The following is a 26571-nucleotide window of genomic DNA, read 5'->3' as shown; positions in this document are numbered from 1 at the left end:
TAGCCTCTCAAAGTAGTTCTGGAACATTCTTGGAAATGGGAGAGTAGTTATATAATCTCAGCAACACAAAATGAAATGCTCCCTGTTGTGCTTGTGTGCAATTTCATGTAGTGCTTTGATCTCTTGAGCTTAAAAGGAGCTATGCTTGATTTTAATGGAGGTAGATGGGATCCAGAGCAATCTGATAGTCTTCTCATCTCTTGTCCAAATTTGAGACACAACCTGTGACAAATAGGCAATCTGGGGAGGTTCAGAGAGTCAACTTTTGCTGGAGTGGACTTCCAGAAACTGAGGCAGGGCGAGGCTGCCCCAGGCTGTGAATGTACCAGGCTGTGAGAGCTAAAAGCCATCCTTCTCTCCCTTCCTGTTACCAGGAAGACATAGCACAGGAGAACAAATTCAGGCTGCTGCTCACAGTAGCTCTGTGCAGCAGGGCTGAGCCAGCTTCTAGAATCTGACCAAAAGGGAACCACAGGAGACAGGTAGTCAGCAGTCCTGGGTACTCATCCTAGCCCTGTGCCTTGAGGAAATTCCCAAGCCACTGGAATCTAAGTTCCCTCCTCAGTAAAATAATCAGCATCATCACCCTGGCCTACATCTGTGATTGGTATGCGGATCAGATGAAGAACAGAGTACTCTGCAATCCAGGCTGTACTACAGAATCAAAGGAGGCTGTTATTTTACATCCCCATCCATGCGACTGCCACCCAAAAGGTCCAACCAAAAGGCTTTGTCCCAGTTTATTCCATTCAATGGAGATACCTTTCAGGGAAAGGGATCAACAGTTAGCCAGACATTTCAGGTTGTTTATCCAGGACTGTGAATGAGTTTGCAATGATTTGTCCACACTCTCCCAGTAGTGAGTATGATGAATGATCAAAGTCAGGAATTCATTTTTGACCATGAGTCAAAGCAAAACAAACTGGCCCTGAATTTAAATCTCACTTAGGGATATAAGCAGAAATTTGGGGCTAATTGATACCATGCCCAAGTCAGGCAGCAGAGTTAATAATATTCTCATCATGAAGCTCCCTTAGAGTTGATACTGAAGGTTCCTAAACATTTTTCCCCATTCTCCCTTGAATCCACTCTCATCAGACACTTGTATGCTGACTGCTCCTCCAAACTACTTTTCAAGGTCACCAAAGGATCTCCACTCACACTGATAAAGTCAACAATGTGTGTACAGTCCTCACCTTACTTGACCCATCTGCGTCACTTAGCACAAATGGTCACTTCCTTCTAGAGTCACTTTCTTCACTTGGCTTCACAGACACTCTTCTCTCTTTTTCTTCCTATTTTACTAACTGGGTCATTTTCAGCCTCATTTGTTTGTTCCATCTTATCTTCCAGTATTCTAAACAATGAAATTCCAAGGCCCAGTCCTTTCCCTGGTCTCTTGTCTATCTCTTCCAGACTCATGTCTTTACATATTGATATAGAACTGATAACTTGCACGTCCACAGACAACATCCCTGAACTCCGTGACTGACATCCATCTACCTACTCATCTGCACTTGAATGTATTCTTAACATATCCACAGCAGAATTCTTATTTGTATAACTTGCAAAACTTTTTCCATCTCAGCAAATGGCACCTCCAGGCTTTCAAGTGCTGAAGCCCCAAACCTGAAAGTATGCTTTTCTCTCTCCTTTACTCCCCACATTGAACCCATCAACAAATCTTATTGGTTCTACCTTCAACGACCAGAGTCTGATTACCTCTCACCACCTATAATCTGTTCCCATTTATCCTCATCTCCCAACTGAATAACTTTAATTTCTTCCTACCTTGTTTTTCTGCTTCTCCCCTTGTCTCCATACAATTGTTCTCAACAAAACAACCAGAACACTAAACAGATCGGCCAGTTTTCTTTTGTTCTTTCCTCCCTCATTTCCTGTCCATTCTCTCCCTCCCTCTCTCTTTCCCTGGTCTCAACCTCATTCAGTGTAAAAGCCAACATCCTTGCAATGGATTCTGAGACCCTGTATAAAACCCATAAGTATTTCTTTCTCTAATCTCAACTCATCTTCATGTACTCTGCCTCCAGAGTTAATGCTCCTGCCTATGCCCTTGGTACTTCATTCCTCTACATAGGTTGATATCTGCCTACATGGTCTAAAGCTTGCTCTCTCCTTATCATGTCCTTATTCAAATGTTAACCTCTCAGTGAAATATTTCCTGCCATTCATATTAAAAAACACACCATCAGAGCTGGGGTTGTGGCTCAGCAGTAGAGCTCTCTTCTAGCACATGTGAGGCACTGGGTTCGATCCTCAGCACCACATAAAAATAAATAAATAAATGTCCAGCTACAACTAAAAACAAAACAAAAACACCATCATACCCTGTCTGCCCACACCCACCCAATATCTATTTGTTTTTTTTTTCTCTCTTCTTCACATGAAATCTAAGCTTTCTAGGGCCAGTATGTGAATGGTACATGGTAGGCAACCAGGGTTTGTGTGTGTGTGTACACATATATTTATATATACATATATATATATTTATATTTATACATATACATATACACACACATACATATACATATAAGCAAGTACACTGAAGGCCCCAGTTTTCAGAATAAAAAGAGCTGTCACATAAAAATATGTGATTTCTCAGCATAGGGTACATGGATTTTAAGTTACATCCTATACTATTTGTTTGTAGAGGCTTTAGATGCACAGAAGATATGACTTTGTGAGTTCGTACACTGTGGGTTTGGTGTGATCTAAGCAATGTGAGTTGAAGGACCTGTCTGTCTCACTGTGGCTTTATATGATTGCGAAAGAGAATTGGCCAGAAGCTCCTGCAGTATCAGCAGGTTTTCTTAAATTTCTTAGGAAAACTATAACAAAGCTGATTTAAAACAAAAAATATTTAATAAATAGGACATTTAGCAACTTTGGGAGGGAAACAAATTTGATCCCTAACTCATTGTTTACCCCAACATCAATTTATGGTGGAGCAAAGGTTTATGTGTAAGAAATGAATCTGTGAAACTGCCCATTGCTGATTTCTTTCTTCTTCCTTGCTCTCAATACCTCGATTATGTTCAGATATTCTTCAGGGCCCTCCCAAATCCCAGTGTTAAATCTCCATGGGTCATTTTGAGTTTTCTCTCTAATGCCATTGACTGCATTGGAAATGGGCACGGGACATGATTCAGATCTGAGACTTGCCATGGCCTTCTGAGATGATTTTCTACTTTGTCGGAACCTGCAGTCTGAGGAGGAATCTCAATTTTCTTCCTCTGTAGTTGTCTACATGTGATATTTCAAAGGTGGACATATAGCCTTCTCAGACAATGAAGAGAATTAACTCTGAAGCTTATGACTGCAAAACAGAAAGACATAAGGAGCCTTGGTCCCGGATGACATCACTGAGCCACAAAATGAACTAGCTCCAGATTTTTTTGCTATGCAAAATAATAAATACTCTCAATATACTTTAAGTTTTTAATTTGATATCTTATAATTTATGGTGAAACAATCCTGACATGCATTTGTAAAAATAATCTTGGGGAGTGAGATTGGCCAAAATGTATTGTTATATTGTGTGCATATACATATATGTAACAACAAATCCCATCATTATGAATACCTGTAATACACCAATAAAAAGTATGGGACAAAACCTGACATAATAAACTAAAAATATTATTTGAATGAAAAAAATTAACAAGAAAAAATAATCTTGGGGTGGAGAAGTCCTTTCTAATTAAGACAAAAAACTCATAATGCAACAATAAGTGTTGGTGAGGATGGGGAGAAAAAGGCACACTCATACATTGCTGGTGTGACTACAAATTGGAGTAGCCAACGTGGAAAGCAGTATGGAGATTCCTTGGAAAACTGGGAATGGAACCACCATTTGACCCAGCTATCCACTCCTCGGTTTATACGCAAATGACTTAAAAACAGCATACTACAGGGACACAGCCATATCAATGTTTATTGCAGCACAATTCACAATAGCTAAACTGTGGAACCAACCTAGATGCCCTTCAAAAGATGAACGGATAATGACAATGTGGTATATGTACATAATGGAATATTACTCAGCAATAAAGAGAATAAAATCATGGCATTTGCAGGTAAATCGATGGTGTTGGAGAATATAATGTTAAGTGAAGTTAGCCAATCCTAAAAAACCAAATGCCAAATGTTTTCTCTGATATAAGGAGGCTGATTCATAGTGGGGTTGGGAGGGGGAGCATGGGAGGATTAGATGAACTCTAGATGGGGCAAAGGGGTGGGAGGGGAAGGGAAGGGGCATGGTGGTAAAAAAGATGGTGGAATGAGATGGACCTCATTACCCTAAGTACATGTATGAAGACACAAATGCTGTGAATATACTTTGTATACAACCAGAGATATGAAAAATCGTGCTCTATGTGTGTAATATGAATTGTAATGCATTCTGCTGTCATACATAACAAATTAGAATGATAAAAAATACCACTTAGAAAAAATATATATTTCTCTTTTTTGCCAGGAGAAAGCATTAAAAGTAAATGACTCTATAGGACAAAAATACATGCAGTAAAAAGCAAGTAATGTCACTGTAATCTGCTGAGAATAGAATCCCAGAAGACTTGGCAAGACTTTACATTCCCCCAAGAGTAAGTCTCAGAGGTGTCCTGGAAAGGCAGTGGGGTGAGGTGGCCCCTGAGCTCAAGCCAATTAGCACTCAGTAAACAAATCAGATTAATTTCCTTTCTACCCAATTTCAAGCCCACTTTCTGAGCTGCTCACCTTAAACTTTTAAGGCAAAAAAATAAAAGTTCAAATTTCCATAGCAATTCAACTTGAAAGGTGGATTCTGTTTGACTGGTGGAGGAACAGCTTGTGTTTTCTTTTGTTTGCTGGGTGTCAGAGCTTCTGAATGGCAATTCCAGAAAAATCTGCTGAGTCATGAATCCCTGAGGATAAAAGATTTTGACAGAAACATTCTCCGGGGAGGGCAAGAGCTGTGACAGTTGGACAAGTTAAGGATAACAAAAGGCTCATTATTCTCCTAAATGAAGCCTGTTACTGCAATCATTTACCCCTCACCTGTGCCAGGAACACTGGCCGCCTCCTGCAGGTACTGAGAAGCCATAATCTTAGAATGGCCAAGAAGAACAAAGGATAATGTTTACTGGATGTCTATCACATGCCAAGGATCTCTGTACTATTTAATTCTCAAAATAGCTCATATATATAAGAAAATGAGGCTTTGAGAGCTAACCATTTTCTCACTGTCACCCAGCTACAGGCACTGGACTAGGTAGGATTCGAACCCAGGCAATCTGCTTGTGGAATCACAACCTTCCCCAGTGTGTTTACTGAATCCCCAAATAGCATCCATGTGTTTGTTCATAGGTCTCTGATCATTTCACCTGGCTGGGCTAACTCCAAACTCAAAGAGGGATCTTACTAACTGCACTTCTGACAAAATTAATCAGACAGCAAAAGGTCCCAAGATTTTGATCAGAGAGGAAAAAATGGTATAGCACTGCTAATGTAAATTGTGTTTTTTGTGTTTAATGAACTACTCCTTCTCAGTAAAAGTAAGAATTATTTCCTTCAAAATAGAGCTCTCTTTCATTTCCTGGAACATCCTGATGGTGTTGAGGTTACCTGAGGTCATGGAACTTCTAGATCAGCACTTGCCATCCAGTCATGAACTCCTCATGCTGAATTGCAGTAGTTGGGAATTGTTCCTCACGGGGCCTTTACAAGTTAGTGGCTGAAACTGTCTCCTGAAAACAAGATTGCCCTAGAGACAATGAGATCAGCACCTGGCTCCTTAAGGCTCATCCTGAGAGGGAGGAGGCAGAAAGGAGTGAGGAACTGCTAAAAAAAAAGTCAGGGCAGAGGGCGACTGACAAACTCTACACCATACTTCCTGAACTCAGCTTGAGGCACTTCCAGGGTCCAAAAGTATCTTTCAAGTCAAAAAAGAAATATTTTATTCCAATCAATATGATTTTGTTAAGTATTTTTTTTGAATGCTAAATCTTAGGAAAAAGGGCAAGTCCTGAATAATTATTTATATAACTAGCAGAAGGGTCGCAAGTTTGAGGACTGCCTGGGAAATTTAGTGAGACCCTGTCTCTAAAGAAAATGGAAAGGTAATGTAGCTCAGTGGTGGAGAGCTTGTGTAATGTATGTGTAGGTCCTGGGCTCAATTCCCAGTAGTGTAAAAAAGAAAAAGAATTCCAAAAATGTTTAGGCTTTCATGGTGGCATGCACTTGTTGTCTCACTGTAGTACCAGCTACTTGGGAGACTGAGGCAAGAGTTTGGGGGCAGCCTAGACAACATACCAAGACCTCATCTTAAAAAAAAAAAAAAGCCTTAAATGATTGGTGGGATCATTATTAAGAATCTAAAAATAATCTGTCTTTTCCTCAAGAGGATTCTGCAGGTCTGATATATTAACTTTGGGGCAGGCAATGATCAAATTAGTTAAGCAATTTGACTTTTGAATATTCTGTTACCTGGTCATCAAATTCTGGAAGTCTGAATTACATTATGAAATGTATATTTGCATTCAAGTGAAGTGGCACTATAATTGAGAAGAAAACTAATAAGACCGAAAGCAACCAAACTGATACAAAACAAACTGATGTAAAAATATTTATTGTGACTCAAAATTCATTCCCTAGACAATGGATAATGCCCACGTTGAATGGTATTAGTAGACACGGTGGATACATTTGGATAATTATCAACATTGATGAATGCAGAGACATCACAAAAGTCAAACTTTTTCAGATTACTTTCTAGAACATAACATTGGCAAAAAAGGAACTTTCAATACAAAAACATGTAGCTGTTTTTTTTTTCTTTTAAATGTCACTCGTTCATTTATTTTGCTAACCTTGAAACCAACTAAAGAATGAGGTACAGAAAACTTTCCAGAAGTCTGAGTATGGAGCAGAAGTCCAAGAGGACTTGGAGCCCCTTTATTGCATACTGAGTAGGATTAACTCCAATTATGAATTCTCCATACTCCAGGTTTACTACACAGGAAAGTACTATTTACCTACCTCACAGAGGTGTTGCGAGGGCTCAGATTAATAAAGTGCCTCAGATGCCTTTGAAGAAAGGCAAAACAGAAGTACAAAAATAATCATGTATTTCAAAAGAAATGAAAAGACAATTTTGGCACAATGGGAAGGATTCTGTTTAAAGAATACTTGGCTATTTATAAAAACCTCAGACCTTGTGGTTTTGTTTTTGTTTTTTTAAGAGAATAAATGTCTACTTATTGTCAATCTTTTTAACAGTCATTTGCAACCCAGGCCTTATTATTAGAATCATTTGTAGAGTTTGTTAGAAATAGAGATGCTTGGCCACAGCCAAATAGACTTACAGAATTAAAACATTCAGAATTAAAATTTCTAAGCATATCCATGTCCCTATAATTTTTGAAGGATCTATAGGAGATTCAGATACATGCCAAAGTTTAAAACCCCATTTCTTTAGAGGGAAAAGCTATCAATTTATTAAACATTATTTTCTTTCTAGAACATTGTTCTTAAGATTAAGTGAGATTGGAAAGGGTATCAACTTATCAGGATTTTTTTACCTTCCCATGTTCCACACAGACTCAGAGCACACACACACATGCACGCACACATGCACATACACACACCACACACTTTTTAGTTCTGCCCTTGAATTAAAAAGTGATAGTGGTAAGATCTGATAGTAGCAAATAAATGCTTTTTCAGGAAGTTATGCAAAGGTTTGCAACCCATCACCACTGTGCCCAAAGCAAATGGATATTTCCTATTTGCTAGGAGGAATGGTTAAAAAATACATTTCCAATTTGGAAATGGGTAAAATCAGCACTTCTTGTGAAATGTCAGCTGAATGGATGATGACAAACACAAGTGAGTGAGGTTCTAGTGGACAGCCATGAAGAAGGGCTCTGGTGGCTGCTGCTGGAGTTTGCCTGCATCTCAGCAAACATCTTAGGAATCAAAACAGTTGATGCACCATGGGCCCCAAACACCATGTGAGTAGTTCAAGGTAAATAAAACAGAATAATGGAAACTGATGACTATAATTTAAAATTTTTTTAAGTGATCAGTTTGTTCCACTGCAAGTTTTAATGCTATTTTCTGTCTGTTTGTTTGTTTGATAGTACTGGAGATTAAACCCAGGGGTGTTCAACCCTTGAGCTATATCCTCAGTCTTTTATATTTTACTTTGAGACTGGCTTTCACTAAATTGCTGTGACTGGCCTAGAATTTGCAATTCTCCTGCCTCAGCTTCCTGAGTCATGAGGATTACATGCATGCACCACCATGCCTGGCTTAATGTTGTTTTTATAACCACTTTTATTTCCAGAAATGAAATGGCTTTGATGTCTTCTACTGACTAGCAGCAGGTGTAACAGAGAAGGAAGTCATTTACTTCCTAGTGACCTTCACACATCTCCCATCATGAGGCTTGCATCAGTTTTATTTATTTTTATTTTTAATTTTGGGGGATACTGGAGATTGAACCTAGGGATACTTTAACAATGGGCTACATCCCAGGCCTTTTTATCTTTTATTCTAAGACAAGGTCTCACTAAGTTGTCCAGGTTGGCCTGGAACACAAGATGCTCTTGCCTCAGCCTCCTGGGTTCCAGAAAGTATAACTGGTGTGTGCCACCACACCCAGCAGGCATCAATTTTAAAATTGAAGAGAGTCCTCTGGGTGTTTTGTAGTGGAACTAAGGGGGGTTGGCAAAGAATTTATACTTCTTTACGCAGAGAAAATCTTCAGAGGCTGGTCAAATGTTTTACAATATGAAAAACTAATGAATAATAGTAGAACAGAATAGTCTACTTTGGGGGAGGGAGGGAGGGGAAACATACAGGAGATAGAGGCTACACATACAGTACATAAAGAATAAAATCTGTTTTTAAAAAATCCACATTCAGAGTCAGCCACAGTGAAATTTTGTTGTGAGAAAACAGTCTTTAACTGTAGAGAATTTGCTTGAGAATTTTTAAAAAATATGTTTTGCTCTATGGTATAAAATGGCAAAAGAATGGCTTCCAATATTCCTCTAAACATTAGAAGCAACTTTGTACAAAAATGTTGTTGGAGTTGGCTTAGGGAGTTTGTTGTTGCAGGTATCCCAGGATGGCAAGGCTGCCAGCAGCAGAATAAAACCTCCCAGCAGAACACAGAAGCCACTAAAATAAAATGCAATGTCATAGGTTTGGGTCCAGTCATAAAACCAACCTGAAATGACAGTAAGAAAAAAGTGAGTCTCATAGAAATAGTACGAATACCAACCCCATATCCAAGTTCATCAATTTTATATGCAGTTAGGATTAGGAAAATTTTCTATATGTTACCCCACTTACTTCTAACATGGGTGGGCAGACATTTCTCCCAAATAAAGAATGGGGGCCACGCCGGAGAAAGTATGTTTGGTTCCTCAACTATATCAAAGTGATCTTGAATAATGTTGTGCAAATCTGCACTATTATCACAATCTGTATTTCTTTATCTGGAGATGTCACAATGAAGAATAGTAAAAGTGAATTGACTTGAAGAGAAATATCTTACCAACAATTGGTGGTCCAAGGCTATTTCCAAGTCCAGCAAAAAACATCAGTATTCCATAGGCGTGAGCTAGTTTTTCAATTCCCACAGTATTCGTGGTCACATATGGAAAGATGGACCAGTTACCAGTAAGGAACCCCAGGATCGCAGAAAGTATTGCTAATGTGACATAACTTTTGGCAAATGGAATTGCACACAAGGCCAGGCCCATGATTATTAAGGTAGCTACATAAAGATATAAGGTGTTAATCCACTTGAAGTCAGCCAGTATTCCTAAAAGGAGCTTGCCAATTGCCGTCATAATGCCTATAATGGAAATAAGAGGCATAAAAAACTCCTCTTCTTTCACATTCGAACTTCTTGCTACATCTTCCATAAGTAATGAAGGTGGAAACCCTCCAATGTCAAAAAGGAAGATAGCGATGAAAAGAGCTGAAAATACTTTGTTTTTAAAGAGAGACACCGTCTCGCCACAGTAGTTTTTATATAATTGCCACTTCCTCTTGGCAAACTGTTTGCAAAAATATGTCTGTTCAGCAACTTTCTTCTTGTATGTCTCAGGCTCTTTTGTGTGAGTCATTGATGTGGAGTTTTTATGAAGTAGATTGTCCTGTTTCCAGTCACCATTGGCCAAAGTGCCCTTGCACTTTTCCTCGCTACTATAGCTCTTTTCAAGAATGTGAATGTTTTCTTCCAGGTTCTTTTCTTTTTCACTGTAAATGGAGTATGTCTCTGCCACATTTTCCAGAGCTGTTTTTTCAGGTAAAGGGCAATCAGAAGCCTGGAGGGGTCTCATCAGACTGCCACAGGCTAATATATTTAAAGCTAAAGCACCCACAATCAGCAAGCACCCATCTAGTCCATAGAACTCAATCAACATCCTCTGTAGGGCTGCATAAATAAAAAGGCCAACACTTGAACCTGAAAGGGAAATGGGGGTTGTTTAGTCTTAGTTTCCTATAATTTGGGGCTCTCAGCACAAACATTAGTATTTATCACAATTCAATTTATATTTACTCTGATATTCATAGGTACCTCCATGTTAAAATCACAAGAATATTAAAGATAACAATTGCAACAACAGTAATACTGATATACAATGTTTATATAATTCTGCTAATAGTTTTTTCTATTTAATCCTTTAAATAATCCTGTTGAGTAGTTCCTGTTATTATCTCTAAATTACAGATGAAGTAACTGAGGACTAGAAAGCTTGAGAAATTTGCCAGAGATCACAAAGCTATAAATAATGAGTAGGATTCATCCTCAATTGGTCTGATTCCAGGAGCCCATATTCTTAACAAATATCATTATGTAACTACTTTTTGCATTTATTATGTGCCAAACCCCATGAAACATGTATTTATCGCCACCGAAAAAGCAAATTTTCATATTTTATTTTTGAGACGAAAAATACAGCTTAGTTTTAGGTTAGTTTTAGGATATTTATAGTAGTTTGTTAGCTAAAATCCATTACTAAATCACTAGAATGACTGATTCATATTTTAACACATTACAAAATTTGGAGAAGAGTAAAGTAGAATTTGATACAGTATTTTAATTACAAAGTGTGGTGTTTTGTATATCATGTAGTAGGACATATATGCCTCCTTTTCAGCATTAATCATACTAAACACACCAGAATGCCAAGTTATATTGACTCAATTAATTTGTACTGTTCTCATCTGGTTCTAATTTTGGTTTTAGTTAAACATCAAGTATTTTAAAATTTAAGTATCATTGGAAAATGTCATATGAAAAAGCAGGAGAAATATAAACAGATCAGTTTTTTAAAAGTCTACACAATTTGACCATATATTTAAAATGGATATCTATCAAATTATATTATAACCCCAACAAGACACAAGTGCAAATATGCTCTGACACATAAATGATGACATGGACATGCTTGTTGTAAAAACCCATGTTATTTTTTAAAAAACTTGATTTTATAAATAACTGAATAGCTCAGTGTCATGGAGTTGTAAGAAATTTGTTTTCTTAGAGACCTCAGTTGTCCCTTTCTACTTTACTCCTTAATTCCCAAAGGAGGAAATAATTCTTTTCATGCAGACATTAATTGATGACTCAGGTTAATGTATTGGCAGCTGAAATAGTACCATTGGTGGGAGAGTAAGTGCCCTTGCATTTTTCCTCCTACTGTAGAACTTTACTGACTGTTGAGAGTAATAGAAGAAAAATTTAACTCTTTATCTTTGTAAAAGTGGAACATGACAAATTAAAATGATTGAATGTAGCAGGGAAACTACATGGACCATCGTTCTACATTAGCATCCATTAACTGTCAATTATGATTTTTCCCTACCACTAACTTTGTACAGATTCGAACAAAATGTGACACCATATACTTTAAAAAGTTCTTGGTGTTTGGAATGTTCTATGTATTGACCTTAATCAAGAAAAAAATAACTTTCTCATTGTTTGCCAACCAAGTTAATCTGCCAACATCTTGAAATATAAGAAAACATATCAAATAGATACTTATTAGATACCTATGATATGCTAATTATATGACAGATGAGGGAAAAAATCAAACTATACACCTCAGGCTACATCCTACAAGAACATGGCTATGGTTTTAAAAGATGCAGGAATTCTTTCAGGGTAAGGGACAGAAATCTAAGAATTTCTTTGTGCAATTTTATAAATTATAAGACTCTAATTTTAAATTTTCAAAAAGAACAACCTAATTGGAAAAATGGTCATGTACAGAACTAAGCGAAATAAAACACTAATTTTGCTTTCATTCTTGTCTAGGTTTTACATTATTACAAAGAGGGAAAATATTAATTGGTGCTCAGAGAAACTGAAACAGCATGACTGAGAAACATGAGTTAATCAAACTCATGTGTTGATTAACTCATTGGCACCACGGGTCAGTAAACTTTTTCTGTAAAGGGCCAGAGAGTAAATATTTAAGGCATTATGGTCTCTATAAAACCTGTCCAAATACTCAGCTCTGCCAGTGAAGCATGAAAATAGCCAGACACAATCCATTAAGGAAGGAGCATAATTGAATTTCAATAAAACTTTATTTATGGACACTGAATTTCATATAATTGTCATGTGCCATGAAATAGTCTTCTTTTGATTTTTGAAAATGTCAAAACCATTCTTAGCTCCTGAAGCATATAAAAAACAGTGCACCAGAATTGATATTTGGGCGTCCATTTACCAACCCCTGTCTACCACAGAGAAAGATGGTGTACCCAAAATTTTGTTTTCTGCCTACATTTTTCTTCATTTCAACTAAATCAAAAATATTTAAGATATTTTGATTTGCGGTTTCTTTTTAATTAAAAAAATTTCTACAGTGACTTTTCTTTTGCTTGCCTGAAGGTAGATTACTTTCACTGAAGGTAGATTCATGCCTCTTCTTAATCTCACCTCACCTAGCTCTCCTGAGCTGAAATTGAAAATGCCTTCAAATCTGAATGTTCATAATTGTTCCATTTTGATTCAATGAGGCACAGCCCCTGTGTCCTGCCATCTAGACTGAGTGAAAAGCAAAAGTCACTTTCACAGCATACAATCTCCAACATCTTCAACACAAGTAAATTTGGTCATTAAGGGAAACCTCAGTCAATTTTAATGACAGGTACTTTTAGAACCCTCACCCTGTGTCTTACACATACACTCCTTTTTATCTTTAATAACTTAATATGATGGCTAGTAGCACTATCCCCATTTTTTAATTCAGAAAATGGAAAAACACAATAGTTAAGTATGTGATCCAACACCAGACAGCTAGTGAGTAACAATCAAGATTCAAAATCCGGCAGTCTGGCTCCAGGGTCTATTTTTTTGCCTCCACAAAAAAAAAAAAAAAAAAAAAAAACATACCATTCAGGTGATATCTTTTGTCCTTTAAGTTTCCATGCCTACTCTCACCCTCTTGTGTACATGTGGGGATACTGACCAGTTCAGGTCACTGACAGGTTCTTTAAACTGCATTCCAACTGCTCTGATTTCCCCATCATCTGTGTTTTGGATTTCTTCTCCCATTTCTGCTTTAACCATGTCCTCAGACTCTGGACATGTCTCCTCCTGGACCATGGTTCACATTTCCCACCTGGCAATGCTTCCTTAAATTGCTGTGGGTAAGTGGGCACAATATCGCAGGCCTACAATCCCAGAGACCAGGGAGGCTAAGGTAGGAGGATAGCAAGTTTGAGGCCAGCCTGAGCAACTTAGAAGATCCTGCCTCAAAATAAAAAAAAAGAAAAAAGAAAAAGGACTAGAAATGTATCTTCATGGTAGAGCATACCTGGGTTCAATCCCCAGCATGGGGGGTGGGGAGATAGGACTACTGGGGGTAAATATTCAACTCAATTCAGTTGAACCACAAATCTTATTGCTCCTAGGTGGCAATACTAACAAAAATTAGTGTGGATCCTGTTGCCAGAATAAATACTGAAGTTCTTCAGCCTATCTTGAAGTCTGATCTCTAAGGAATACTGCCTATGAACAATTAGCTTATGTAAACTTACAGCTTTTGATGACAGCTATATCCTCTCAAGATGCTCATAAAATATTGGCCACAAAAAATTTGCTAAGTTCACTAAACAGTTTAAAGAATAATCTGAAAAGTAAAACACCACTGTGCTATTTCTGAGGTGTAGAGACGGCCAGCAGTCTCTGACAGTGGCTCTGGGAGTATTCATTTTCCTTCTCAAGAATAAGCATTCTATACAGCATTCTCTGCTTCTCTTAGCAAAGCCCTCCCAGCATGGGGCTCTCAATATACTGGGCCCATAAGCTTCCTTTTTATATATGATGTTGTACATACAATGCCCCAGAATTTTCATATATGCATCTTAGTGGGGTTTTTGTTTGCTTGTTTGGTTTTAGTACTATGGATTTAACCCAGGGGTGCTTTACCACTAAGCTATATCCTAAGCCCCTTTTCCTAAATTTTGAAACAGAGTCTCACTAAGTTGCTCAGGGCCTTGCTAAGTTGTTGAGGCTGGCCTCAAACTTGCCATTCTCCTTTTCTCATATTCCCAAGTTGCTGGGATTACAGGTGTGTGCCACAATACCCAGTGATTTTAGGGCTTCTTTGAAAGTTACTCCTCTATTTACAGTGGAAAATGAAATTTCCTTCTAGGAGTAGAGTAAACAACAGTTTTGCTGACTGATTGTTAGCTGGGTAGTGGTTGGTTGAACATATTTGTGCTTGGTAACTTTTGTTTAGAGGGATGACTAGTGGTAACATTGTACTTATTTTGAAAGTGTACCTGTTGAAATCAAGCCAAGTGCAAGGCCTCGTCGGCTGTCAAAATACTGGCACGTAATGGTCACTGTTGCAGTGTATAATAAGCCACATCCGAGACCTAAGCATAAGAATATATTACACATATTAAGACAGATTGAAATACTTCAATTAAAAAAAAAAAAGGAAAGGAGAGGATCGGAAAAAAGAAATAGGGAAGAAAGAAGAAAGAAACAACCAAGTATTTCCAACAGGACATTGCTACTGCTGGATAAAACCTCAGAGTTCAGGTTCTTGGACCCCTCCATCTGTGTTACTTCTGATGCCCCAATGAAAAAATTGGGCAGTTTTCACCCTACACCTATCTTAAGGTCAGGGTCAAATTTTTAAAAATCTAATTTCTAAAGCATAAATCAATCATGCAAATGTCATTTAAGACATTATGAGGAGACAGAGAAAATGGTTCAAATATACACCAACTAGTAAAATTTAACCAAACTTGCCCATTGAGTATCTGTTTTTCTTTCAAGTCAATGCCTCTAACTCAGTGTTACTCCTCTAGGTACCCTAAACAGTTTCTAGATAACCCCTTTTCAAAAGCTATTTTGTTGGAACTTGGCTTATCACCCAGTCTGCAAAGCAAAGGTCTCAGGCAGTACTTCTGGGGTGCTCAATCATCTCATAACAGAACAATTAATATTTGTAAGTCTTCATCTTTTAGGGATGCACACTTTATAACTTAGAAGAAGCATTGGTGATGATGCATTTAATTTAGTCTAAAGCAACTTTGGGTGTAAAAAAGCAAATATGATAAAATACTAAAAATTGTTAAATTTAAGTAGTGGTTATTTAAGTATGATTATTTGCTATACTATTCTGTAATGTCCTGTAAATTTGAAATTTTTCATCATTAAAAAAATCTTACAACTAAATTTCCCTTCTTGAGTCTTAAGGGTGATATTTATCTCCAGATTATATTATATTGTTTGTTAGCATAATCTTTTTCTCTCTATGAAGTATCTGATAACCCCAGTTTATTTTTCACAAAATTCTCCTTTTTCTCTAATGCATTTACGTTTTGCCTGTCATTTTCAACATTATGACTTTGAGGCTCACTCTAAGCCAAGCGGAAAACTGAATTTTAACCATGACCCATTAAGTGAATTAAGATCTTTTCCAGGTTGGGCAGTGGTGCATGGCTATAATCCCAGTGATGCAGGAATCTGAAGCAGGTGGATTAAAGCAAGACCCTGCTCAAAGTAATTAATAATAATAGTAATAATAATAATAACAATAACAATTTTACAAAATAACTGGGGATATAGCTCAGTAGTAGAGTGCTCCTGGGTTCAATCCTCAGTACCATAATACTTTATTTTTGTATGTTTGAGGGGGAAAAAAATCTCACTAATTTAAACATTAATTGGATTAATTTATACAGCTGTCATTACAACATATAAAACACTTCATGATGTAAAGTAATACTAGTTCTAAAAAGTCAATTTTGTGAAACCAGAAAGTGTCAACCTTAACTGAAACTCTTTTTGAATGCTTTTGGAGGAGAAATGGATTTAATTTTCTGTGATTTGATTGTCAGGGTTCTATTAAATATGTGGCATTGGAAACATGAAAAAAGACATTTCAGATTTCTAAATGCCAATGCCCACAATGTTGAGACAACAACTTTTAAATTTTTAACCTTAGGTTACATAGAATTTTTGAAAAATAATTTCAAGTTCATGGATGTCAAATAAGATTATTTCACTTTTTGCATTTGTTTTTTTAAATTTATTCTTGAATTTTACTGATTTCCAGAAGTTGCAATGCACTCAATGAGAAATCATCTCAACTGCATTATTAATGGAAACTATATTCCATTATTAATGGAAACTATTTTTAACAATGCATGAAAATCTCAAAAGATAACTGATTTAGAATTCTTAGCATTTTGTAATACTATGTACTCTGTATTTCCAGTTATTTTCTTTGTGCTTTTAATAGCATTTTCCTAATGTTTATGCTATTTATTTTTTTTAACAGAGCAGAAATTTAAAATGCATTTTCTTCAAAGTTTTCAGAAATGCAGAAAGTAGCACATTACTCTCATACCTCTATTAGGAAGATCTTAAGCCAACAGTTATTAAAGAGAGGTTGTGAAGAACTACAGTCTCTGAGATGCACTCATGGAGTCCATGAAGCCAAAAATATTGTTACAAGAATGCCAAGATGTTGTTTACTTTTTTCACTGTGTTCATATTTATGCTGATGGTACAGAAAAAGATGGCAAAAAATTGCAAAAGACTTAGCAGAAATCAAGGTATTTGTACCAAACTTCATATCTCATAGGCTTTACCACCACACACTCACAGTGAAATCAAACAAAATTGCTTTAAATGCTTCGTCTGTTTTATAAAAATTGCTCTAAAGACAAACACTTAAGCAATTGTTTCAGTAGCCAGCTAAAATAGCCACTGTTTTTTTTTATATAACCCTGTGTTTTTTATTTGTACAATGTCTAATAAATAAACTGTGATTATTCACTCTGTGTTTTTGGCAGATATTTCCTTAAAAATGGACTAACAAGGGAAGCAAGCGACAGCAATTACCACCAGTGATAAAAGCCAAATTTTCCAGTTAAAAAAAAAATAGAATTTTAGAAAACTTGTATCTTGCACCATGAATTTTATAGCTTTCCAACACATAAAGATTTTCTAATGAGCTTGTTGGTAATGTTAACGAAAGTGATTTTTGATGTAAAAATGAAATATCTTAATATTTTTAAAGTTCTTGCATTACTTAGAAAACTAATGTTTTTCAAATAAATAATAAATAAATAATAATAATTGTTATAAAGTCAAGTTTGAAAAAAATAATCAAGTTACAAAATAAATGGGGTTAATATAACAAAGTACAAAAATGTATACTGATGTGGTATCAGGTGCACATTGCAATTAATCTTTTAGGAAACTATCTCCTACAGAATTTTCATATAGTATCAAAGAATATGTCCACTTGACTGAAAAAGCTATTAAAGACACTTCCCTTTTCTACCTACATCTTTTTGTAAGATCAAATTTTCTTCATAAAACTCAAAGCATAAAACATGAGTTAAAAAACATATTGCAACAGAGTCAGTACTGGTATACATATGAGAATCCATGTTTTCTATGAAATTAGGTACTAAGAGATTTTCAAAAGTTTGAAAACAATATCACTCTTCTCAGGCTGGGGGTGTAGCCCAGTGAAAGAGCACCTGCATAGCAAACCCAGGATCTGGATTTGACCCCTAGCACTACAAAACAAAATAAAACAAAACAAACAAACAAAAAAGCAACAATAACAAAAACATTCTTCTTACTAAATTCTCACTGAATTTTGTTTTGTTTTAGAAAACAGAGTTATTTCATATAATAAATGTGTTATTTATGTTAACATGTACTGGGTTTGCTTTCTTTAAATGAATTACTAAGCAAATATTTTTTAAATTTCTTATCTTGTATGCAGTAAATTCTTATAGAATAAAGAAAAATATAATCCACATAATCAAAAGCTCCTTGAGGTCCTAAATAAGAAAGTAAGATGAAAACATATGGTAACTACTGCTTTAAAGCGTTCCCTGGTCCTAATCAGTTTTGATCAGACTCAAAAAATTGATGAGCATCGATCTCCAGTAGAAGCATAATTTTAAAATAAAATATCCACACTGCTGACAATTCAAAGCATAAAACATGAGTTAAATAAAATTGTTTCCCTTTGCTTAAATAATTAAAACTAAATCTAGTTAGATGTTCTAACATTTATTTTCCGCATTCTTTGTTTGATTTCACACATCTTTGGGTAAGACCACAATTCCAGAGGCCTCCTTTTCCCCATCTCCTCATATTTATAAAAGATGTCAGAAAAAAAAAGAGTCACTTTTGTCCATGTATAACCGGAAACTAAATAAAGGTGGGAAGTTATAAAAGAGAGGATCTCATGCATGAATGCAAGAACTATTCACAAAAGATACTGCCAGATCTACAACTCTGCAAAAAGGCCATGAGAACCAGAAAGAAAGAAAGAAAGAAAGAAAGAAAGAAAGAAAGAAAGAGAGAGAGAGAGAGAGAGAGAGAGAGAGAGAGAGAGAGAAGGAAGGAAGGAAGGAAGGAAGGAAGGAAAGAAGGAAGGAAGGAAGGAAGGAAGGAAGGAAGGAAAGAAGGAAGGAAGGAAGGAAAGAAGAAAGAAGGAAGGAAGGAAGGAAAGAAGGAAGGAAGGGAGGAAGGGAGGAAGGGAGGGAGGGAGGGAGGGAGGGAAGGAGAGATGGAGGGAAGGAGAGAGAGCAGGGGAGGGAGGAAGGGAGAGAAGGAAAGGAAGGAAGGAGGAAAATCTTCTGCAAGGACATCTGCCCAACAACTGGACAGATGCCACCCTTGTTATTGATTCTTGTAGCCAAGGATCCTTGTTCCAAAAATCCTATATAATCCTCCTCATTTCACCTTTAAAAACTTCCCCTTCCTTCATCCTCCTTAAATATGCTCATCATTTTCTGTGGCATGAATATCCCCATTTCAATGATAGTATACTCTCAAATAAGCTTAACTGATCTTTAGAGAATCTCTCTCTGATTGTTATTTAGGTTAGCACATCCAGCTGTTTATTGCACCCACTCTCTGCATTATCAACCACCATCATCTCTCCCTGCACTGCTATTGCCTCAGCTGACCTCCTCCAGCTTTTCTGATCTGACTATGGCCTCCTAATTAGTAGTTGTCTCAACCTCCAATGCTGTCCCCGCCAACCTAAGCTGCGTTCCAGCGGTACTCATTACATAGTGCTCCTGCAATAAAGACTACATAAAACTTTTTCTCATCAGGCCTCTATTGTGCACCATGCTTTGATATATTTACAGTTCCCCATGTGACTTGTGGAGAGAGAGGAGAGAGAGAGAGAGAGAGAGAGAGAGAGAGAGAGAGAGAGAGAGAGAGAGAGACTGCTGTTATCCATTCTATCTCATGCTTCTAAGCATCTGGGCTCTGAAATGTCTTCCTCAAACTACCCTTCCAATGGATATTCAGCTGTCCTTTAAGACTCCTTTACATTTCCACACCCTCTTCCTGCACATACATAGTACACCAGTGCTGAATGCTGGTTTCATTTCACTATTGTACTTATTGTGTTACATTTATAATTCTATAGTTTTATGGCATTGTATAGATTTAACCTCAGATTGTATTAGAAAATTTTAGTTCCTTACTACAACTGCATATCCATGATGATCAAAAGACTATCTTTAATGATATAACCATTTAAAAGGAGGAGTGGAGGAGAGGCTTGTAAAATTCTACTTTTGCCACAATTAGAGTAAGAAAGTCAGATGAAAATGAGTTTTTCTCCTTCTATATCAGTGGATTATACTGATATCAAGAAAATTAAGGAAGATCAAACTCAACAATTTGACAAGGTCCTTAGCAACTCAGTGAGACTCTGTCTTAAAATTAAAAATATAAAGGACTGGGAATGTGGCTTAGTGATTAAGTGTTGAGAGCCATCCATGGGCTATGTGTGAACTACACTGGCATTGTAGCCTTTGAATAGGAACATCTGGTATTTGGTAACTTCCCGTGGCAATTGCACAAGGTAAGATAGCCCAAATACATGTGAATTTCTATTCAGCTCTGCCTGGTCCCACACAGCACTGGAGATGGGGTAACCTGGTACAGCCACACAGCCTCTCAGAGATAGGTGTGACCTGCCAAGATGCCAATCAACCTGCTGACTGCAGGGCTTAGAGAAGCAAGACTCCACCCCTGAAACCTTATCCCTGCCTTTGATGTACTCCCTTAAATAAATCACGGGAGCCAAATTTTAATTGTCCAGCTCCAGCTCCTGTGTAGACTGGATCTCTCAGGCACTCTGCTTCAAAACTATAATTCTGACTCTGTTTCTTATTTTTTCACTAATTATTTCTGACTTATTTTCTCCAGTGGCTTATACCCTCCTGAGCAAGAAAAAGGACCCCCCTGGTGAGGTAATGGTGACCTCCCCTTAGTTAAGTGCTTCTGGGTTTAATCCCTGGTACCAAAAAGAGAGGAAGGAAAGAAGGGAGGGAGGAAGGGAGTGAGGAAGGGAGAAGGAAAGATAGAAAATGAAGGAAGAATAAGGAAAAGAAATCGGATTTTTCCAAAAATCAAGAAGGGGGTATTAAGAAAATCATAATCAAGCAGCCAAAAGACAATATATTCCACAGAAAAGAGAATTCTGCAGAAACAAATTAGTTTGGAATTATGCTTTTCAGAAAAAAAATTATTAGAAAGAGACTTCAGCAATTCACTAATGGTACATTTTCTACATTACCATCCCCTGTCCCATCTAATCTCCAATCTCACACCACACTGTCTTCTTCTGATTTAGTAAAGTTATTGAGAAAATAGGAGTCTAAATTACCAGGATTGACTGTAAGGCTTACAGTTATTTGAAAACTAGACACAATTTTATTTGAGCTGAAAAAGAAAAAAACCTAAACAGGATAACATATTTTTAAGATGATATTTTTTAAAAGATCAACTATTAAAGAGAATTATGCCAGTTAATATACTTTGGTAATTATTTTGGCCTTTTAGGTTGAAATTAGATATCCAATATAGGTTTGATTTCTTTTTTAATATTCTTTAATCGATTACACAAATACTTATGATTCAATACAGCCTCTTGGACAGCCAAAACTGCTGCCATAGTCTTGAAGTCAGAAAGGAATTTAAGAATAAAGGAACAGCTGGGTGCAGTGGCACATGCCTGCAATCCCAGTGAACTTGGAGGTTTAGACAGGAGCATTGCAAGTTCAAGATCAGTCTCGGCAACTTAAGGAGACCCTATCTTGCAATAAAAAATAAAAAGAGCTGGGGATATATCTCACTGGTTCAATCCACACTACCCCAAAACAAACAAGAAAATAGAAGAAATAGAAGTCATGAAACATGTTTACAGACTGACAGCTAGGAATTGGCTAAGGCAGCCCATGGTCTGACCCCAGAGCCTGCCTGTTAGCATTAGCTCTTTGCCTGTGCTATACCCTCTGTCTTATGAAGCCATCTAGCTCATTACACACACATGAGAGTTCTTAGAGTATGATTCTTCGCAAAACTTGGGTTCAGTAAATGCTACGTTTAGACTGAACTTTTCTTGTTTTTTTCCCCCCTAAGGAGCTCATGATACAGAAAGGAGATGAGAAATTTGACTGTATAGTAATTTCCTGCCATTTATTTTTCAACTGGATACATTACTTCAAATGGTGACAGAATGGAAGTGGTATTGTACATCATTATCCCATTTCTCTGTCCCACAAATATTCTATGAGCCCTGTATCATGAACATATAAAAAAGTAAAACCACAAAGAAGCCAATCATGGGAGTAAGTATTAATAATACACTAGCAAGAAATAGCTTGCAGGACCCTAACAATTACCACAGTGAATGATTTATTTTTTCATTCATTGAAATCCAACTCAATTCTTTTACTTTTTTATTGTTATTAACGTTGCTTGACTTCCTTTAGCCCTCACAAGACCCATATGAGGTAGGATTCATAGCCAGTCTTCACAGATGAAGGGAAGGTCATTCATGAATATTAAAAGGCTTTTTCAAGGTCATAGAACCTACATCTCTTGTCCTGAAGTCCACTGTTTGCTTCATAAAGTGATCGCTTCCTCCTAATCTCTGGGATTCACCACCTATCAAACATGGGCCTGTTTTCTGAATCAGAACCCTTAACTTAAGAAGAGGCCAGGATTTGGAAGGAAGGATATTACAGTAGGCACTATGACAGGTATGTAAGTAATGACAATCTGAATTCTCCCCTGAAGATAGCTATCGCATCTTATTTATTTATATACTGGGGAAAGTGAAAATTCTTTTGTGCATTGATGGATACAGAATGAATGGGTTGACATTGCTAACTAAGGACCTGAGGAGTTTACAAGGCCTCCTCTTGGAGTGGGCTCCTTTGAGTGCCAGGTAATATATGGGATCTGACTCAGGTCTTATTAATAATAGGTCCACCGGGCCAAGGGGCCCATCCAACTTTCATTTCTCTAGACCCTGATATTTAGTTTAAACACAAAAACATGATAGTTGGTATAATGCCTGTATTGTTCCTTGGTTCTTTGGCCAAATAAAAGAGGTGGTGGTGGTGCTGGGCTGTAGCTCAGTGGTAGAGGGCTTGCCTAGCATGCATAAGGTCTTGGGTTTGATGCCCCAGCACCACACCCACACACACAAAGTGTAAATGATATTAGCTGCTATAATTTCCAGTACTCATTATTGGGGAAATATTTCCAAGTAAAAAAGAATATTGGTAGTAAACAAAATTAGGTTCTTTCAGATACTTAGATGAAACTTTTGGAAGTTATAGGTCATCTTTTTCAAATTTCAACAGCTATTAGGAATAGAGTCCAGTGATTTTGTTTTTTATTTTTTTCATTTTTTAGTACTGGGGATTAAACCCAGGACCTTGCACATGCTAGGCAAGTACTCTACCACTACACCATGCCCTAGCTCTTCTTATTTTATTTTGATGCAAGGTCTTGCAAAGTTGCCCAAGATCTCCTGCCTTAGCTGGGATTACCGGCATGTACCACCTCACAGAGTCTGGTGATTCTTAACATTGAATGCAATTAGTGGAACACATTGGCAAGTGTAGCCACCCACCTCCATTGTCAGCATCCTTAGGTCATGAGCTCTCTACTCTTGGCTCTTCTGTAACCAAGATCATTCATCAGTAATTATCCCTACCACAGTTTTCTTCACTCTCATGCTTTATTTATGTTTTTTGTTTGTTTGTTTGTTTTTTATTGGAAGGGGGTGTACTAGGGATTGAATTCAGGGCAATTTAACCACTAAGCTACATCCCTACTCCTTTTTAATTTTTGTTTCAAGATAGGGTCTAAGTTGCTCAGGCTGGCCTGGAACTTCTGATCCACCTGCCTCAGCCTTCAGAGTCACTGGAATTACAAACACCCTCCACTGCACCTGGTTCATGCCTTATCTTTAAAAATAATGTGTTATAAAATCTACCTTATACTTCCACGGTAACTTTTGATTTAGACCCTGGCAATAGGTATTGTGTAACACAAACGGTTCAACAGAGCCCTGCTTGACTGCCTAATATGAAAGGGATCACTTCTAGGTCTGAGAAGCAACAGATGCCATGACATCTAAGTTGTATGTTTCTCCTCTCTTGCTTTTCCTTTTTTGTGCTTACAGCAAGACAAGTGCTAGCATGAAAACGTTCTTGTGCCTTACAAGCAGACATAAAGTGGATTGTTCAAATGCTCATCCTCTCACACATTTGTGTGTGTGTGTGTGTGTGTGTGCGTATGTGTGGTCAAGGATCAAACCCAGGACTTCGTGTGTGCTAGGCAATAGCTCTACCACTGAGTTACAACCCCAGTCAGCCTTCCCTTTCACACACTTTGATTCACTGAGAAGATACATTGTTAAAGCAACAATTTTTGGAGAATTTTCACTGAGTGTAGATTATTACTGAACATTTTCACTCCTTATCTTGATTGAATAATAATCTTGACTCTGGTGAAATGATGTGTGATTTGTGAAGTTACAAAAGTCATAGTGACCAAGCTCCTTACCTACAACAATGCCATAGGAAAAAAGCAGAAAGTAGATATTGGGAGCAAAACTGCTCAACATCAGGCCTCCAGCCACCATGAAGCCACTGAAGATTGTGACAGATCTTGCTCCAAAAGATGAGACACAGAGACTACAGACAGGACCTTTAAAAAAAAAAAAAGAAAGAAAGAAATCATCACTTACTTAACATTAATCCCTTTCCCACAATTATATGATCCAACCATCATAAGTTCAAGATGACCTTTTTTCTATCATAAAACACACAACAACAAAAATAACCCCCATGACAGGTGTGGTGGTGCATGCCTGTAATCTCAGCTACTCGTGAAGCCGAGGCAAGAAGATCCCAAGTTTGAGGCCAGGCTCTGCAACTTAGTAAGACTCTGTCCCTAAACTTAAAAAAAAAAAGAAAAGAAAAGAAAGAAAGAAAGAAAGAAAGGAGGGAGGGAGGGAGGGAGGGAAGGAAGGAAGGAAGGAAGGAAGGAAGGAAGGAAAATTAAAAGCAGGGTGGGTATGTTGAGCAGAGATAGAATACTCCTGGAAAGAAAGGAAAGGAAAGCAGGAGAGGAAGGGAGAATGGGTTGCTTTGGAGTCACTTAATTCAAATTCTAGCATAACTACCTGCTAGTCATTTGATCTTGGACAACTTATTTTATCTCATTTGATTTAGTTTCCTCATCTGAGAACTAAAATAATGAAAGTGCCCTCCTTATAGTGTTACTCTGCACTGTTGGCAAAACCGATCACTACCTGGATTTATTGTTCTATGTATGAGAAGGTAAGTGCTCATGTAATGGAATTTAAATAATAGTGAAATTCCACTAACACTGTACCAGAATTACAGAGCTATGAAAGGATATTAGGGTCTCATTTTAAGTGAAGGAAAAATGAAGTTCTGGTAAGTTGTCCAAGTCCATAGTAGAAAAAACATTTGAAGCACAGAGAAGTATACCTTAACTGAGTTAACAACACTGCAAGGTACAGATTATAATTTCAATTTTCAAAAAACACATCTACCCACATGGCTAAAGGCAGTCAATATTGTTAATAAATATGTAGAGCAAGCAGGATCCTCATAATCTACTAAAGATGAACATGACACAATGTGAAACCCAGAAGTTCTAATTCTATGAATATACCCAAAAGAAATACTATTATACCCAAAGTCATCTACTAAAATGTTCATAGCAGAGCTATTAATAAAATCAGGTAACTGACTTTAAAATCAGCTCAAATCAGGTAACTCAGACATTCATCAGCAATAGAGTATATGAGTTAATTCCAATTTATATTTATAATGGACTACTTATGGTAATAAAAATGATCTACAACTACACAAATGATAAGAATATAATTTCTCAAACATCTTGAAAGACACACAATGCAAAGGCATGAACCATGTAATTACAACCATAAAAGTATAAAAACAGGCAAAATGATCATTAGATCAGACATGGTGGTGCACACCTATAATCCCAGCAACTGTGGAGGCTGAGGCAGGAGGATCACAAGTTTGAGGCCAACCTCAGCAACATTTGAGAGCCTAAAGCAACTTAGTGAGACCCTGTCTCAACCCTATGTTCATATATGAATATACTACCCATGTAACTCCACATCATATACAACCACAAGAATGGAAAGATATTCTCCATGTATGTATAATATGTCAAAATACACTCTACTATCATGTATATCTAAAAAGAATTTTTTAAAAGATCACTGAGATGTGGCTCAGTTCTACCCCCTGGGTTCCACCCCCAACACTAGAATAACAAACAAACAGACAAAAATAAAATAAAAAGAACTGGGATGAAACTCAGTGGTAAAGTGACCCTGGGTTCAATCATCAGTACTGGAAAAAAAAATCTATGGTAAAAGTCAAGGATAGTGTTTTCCTTGTAGTGGGGAAGAGTACTAACCAGAAGAATACACAGTTGAACTGTGTTCCAGGTACAGCTCATGTTCTGGGTTTGCATGAGAATGATTACATGGCTATGTTATTTATGAAAATTGATTAAGCTTTACTCATATGCTATGTGCACACTTCTGTATGTACTGTTGGCTTTTTTTTTCTCAGTATTGAAGACTGAACCCAGGGGTACTTTACCACTGAGCTATTATATCTCCAGCCCTTTTAATTTCTTTTTTTTTCTTT

General features: G+C 37.1%; 1 protein-coding gene across 3 annotated transcripts in view; it reads right to left on the bottom strand.

Annotated features, from left to right (window-relative positions):
• Nucleotides 1–6641: 6641 nt before the first annotated feature.
• The window catches only part of Slc16a9 (solute carrier family 16 member 9), a 57128-nt gene continuing 37198 nt past the window's right edge, over nucleotides 6642–26571 (bottom strand). For 2 of the 3 annotated variants that reach the window (XM_027931414.2, XM_071610732.1), the window contains exons 3-6: nucleotides 24416–24559; nucleotides 14821–14916; nucleotides 9566–10483; nucleotides 6642–9235 (exon numbers count right to left, since the gene is read on the bottom strand). In XM_027931414.2, coding sequence (XP_027787215.2) covers nucleotides 9057–9235; nucleotides 9566–10483; nucleotides 14821–14916; nucleotides 24416–24559 — 1337 coding nt within the window. In that variant the 3' untranslated portion in view covers nucleotides 6642–9056. The remainder of the gene's footprint in view (nucleotides 9236–9565; nucleotides 10484–14820; nucleotides 14917–24415; nucleotides 24560–26571) is intronic. The other variant, XM_071610733.1, reaches the window with a different exon arrangement.

The sequence above is a fragment of the Marmota flaviventris genome, chromosome 4, assembly GCF_047511675.1.
Source record: "Marmota flaviventris isolate mMarFla1 chromosome 4, mMarFla1.hap1, whole genome shotgun sequence".
NCBI classification, from domain to species: Eukaryota; Metazoa; Chordata; class Mammalia; order Rodentia; family Sciuridae; genus Marmota; species Marmota flaviventris.
This window is presented reverse-complemented; position numbering and strand designations above follow the sequence as displayed.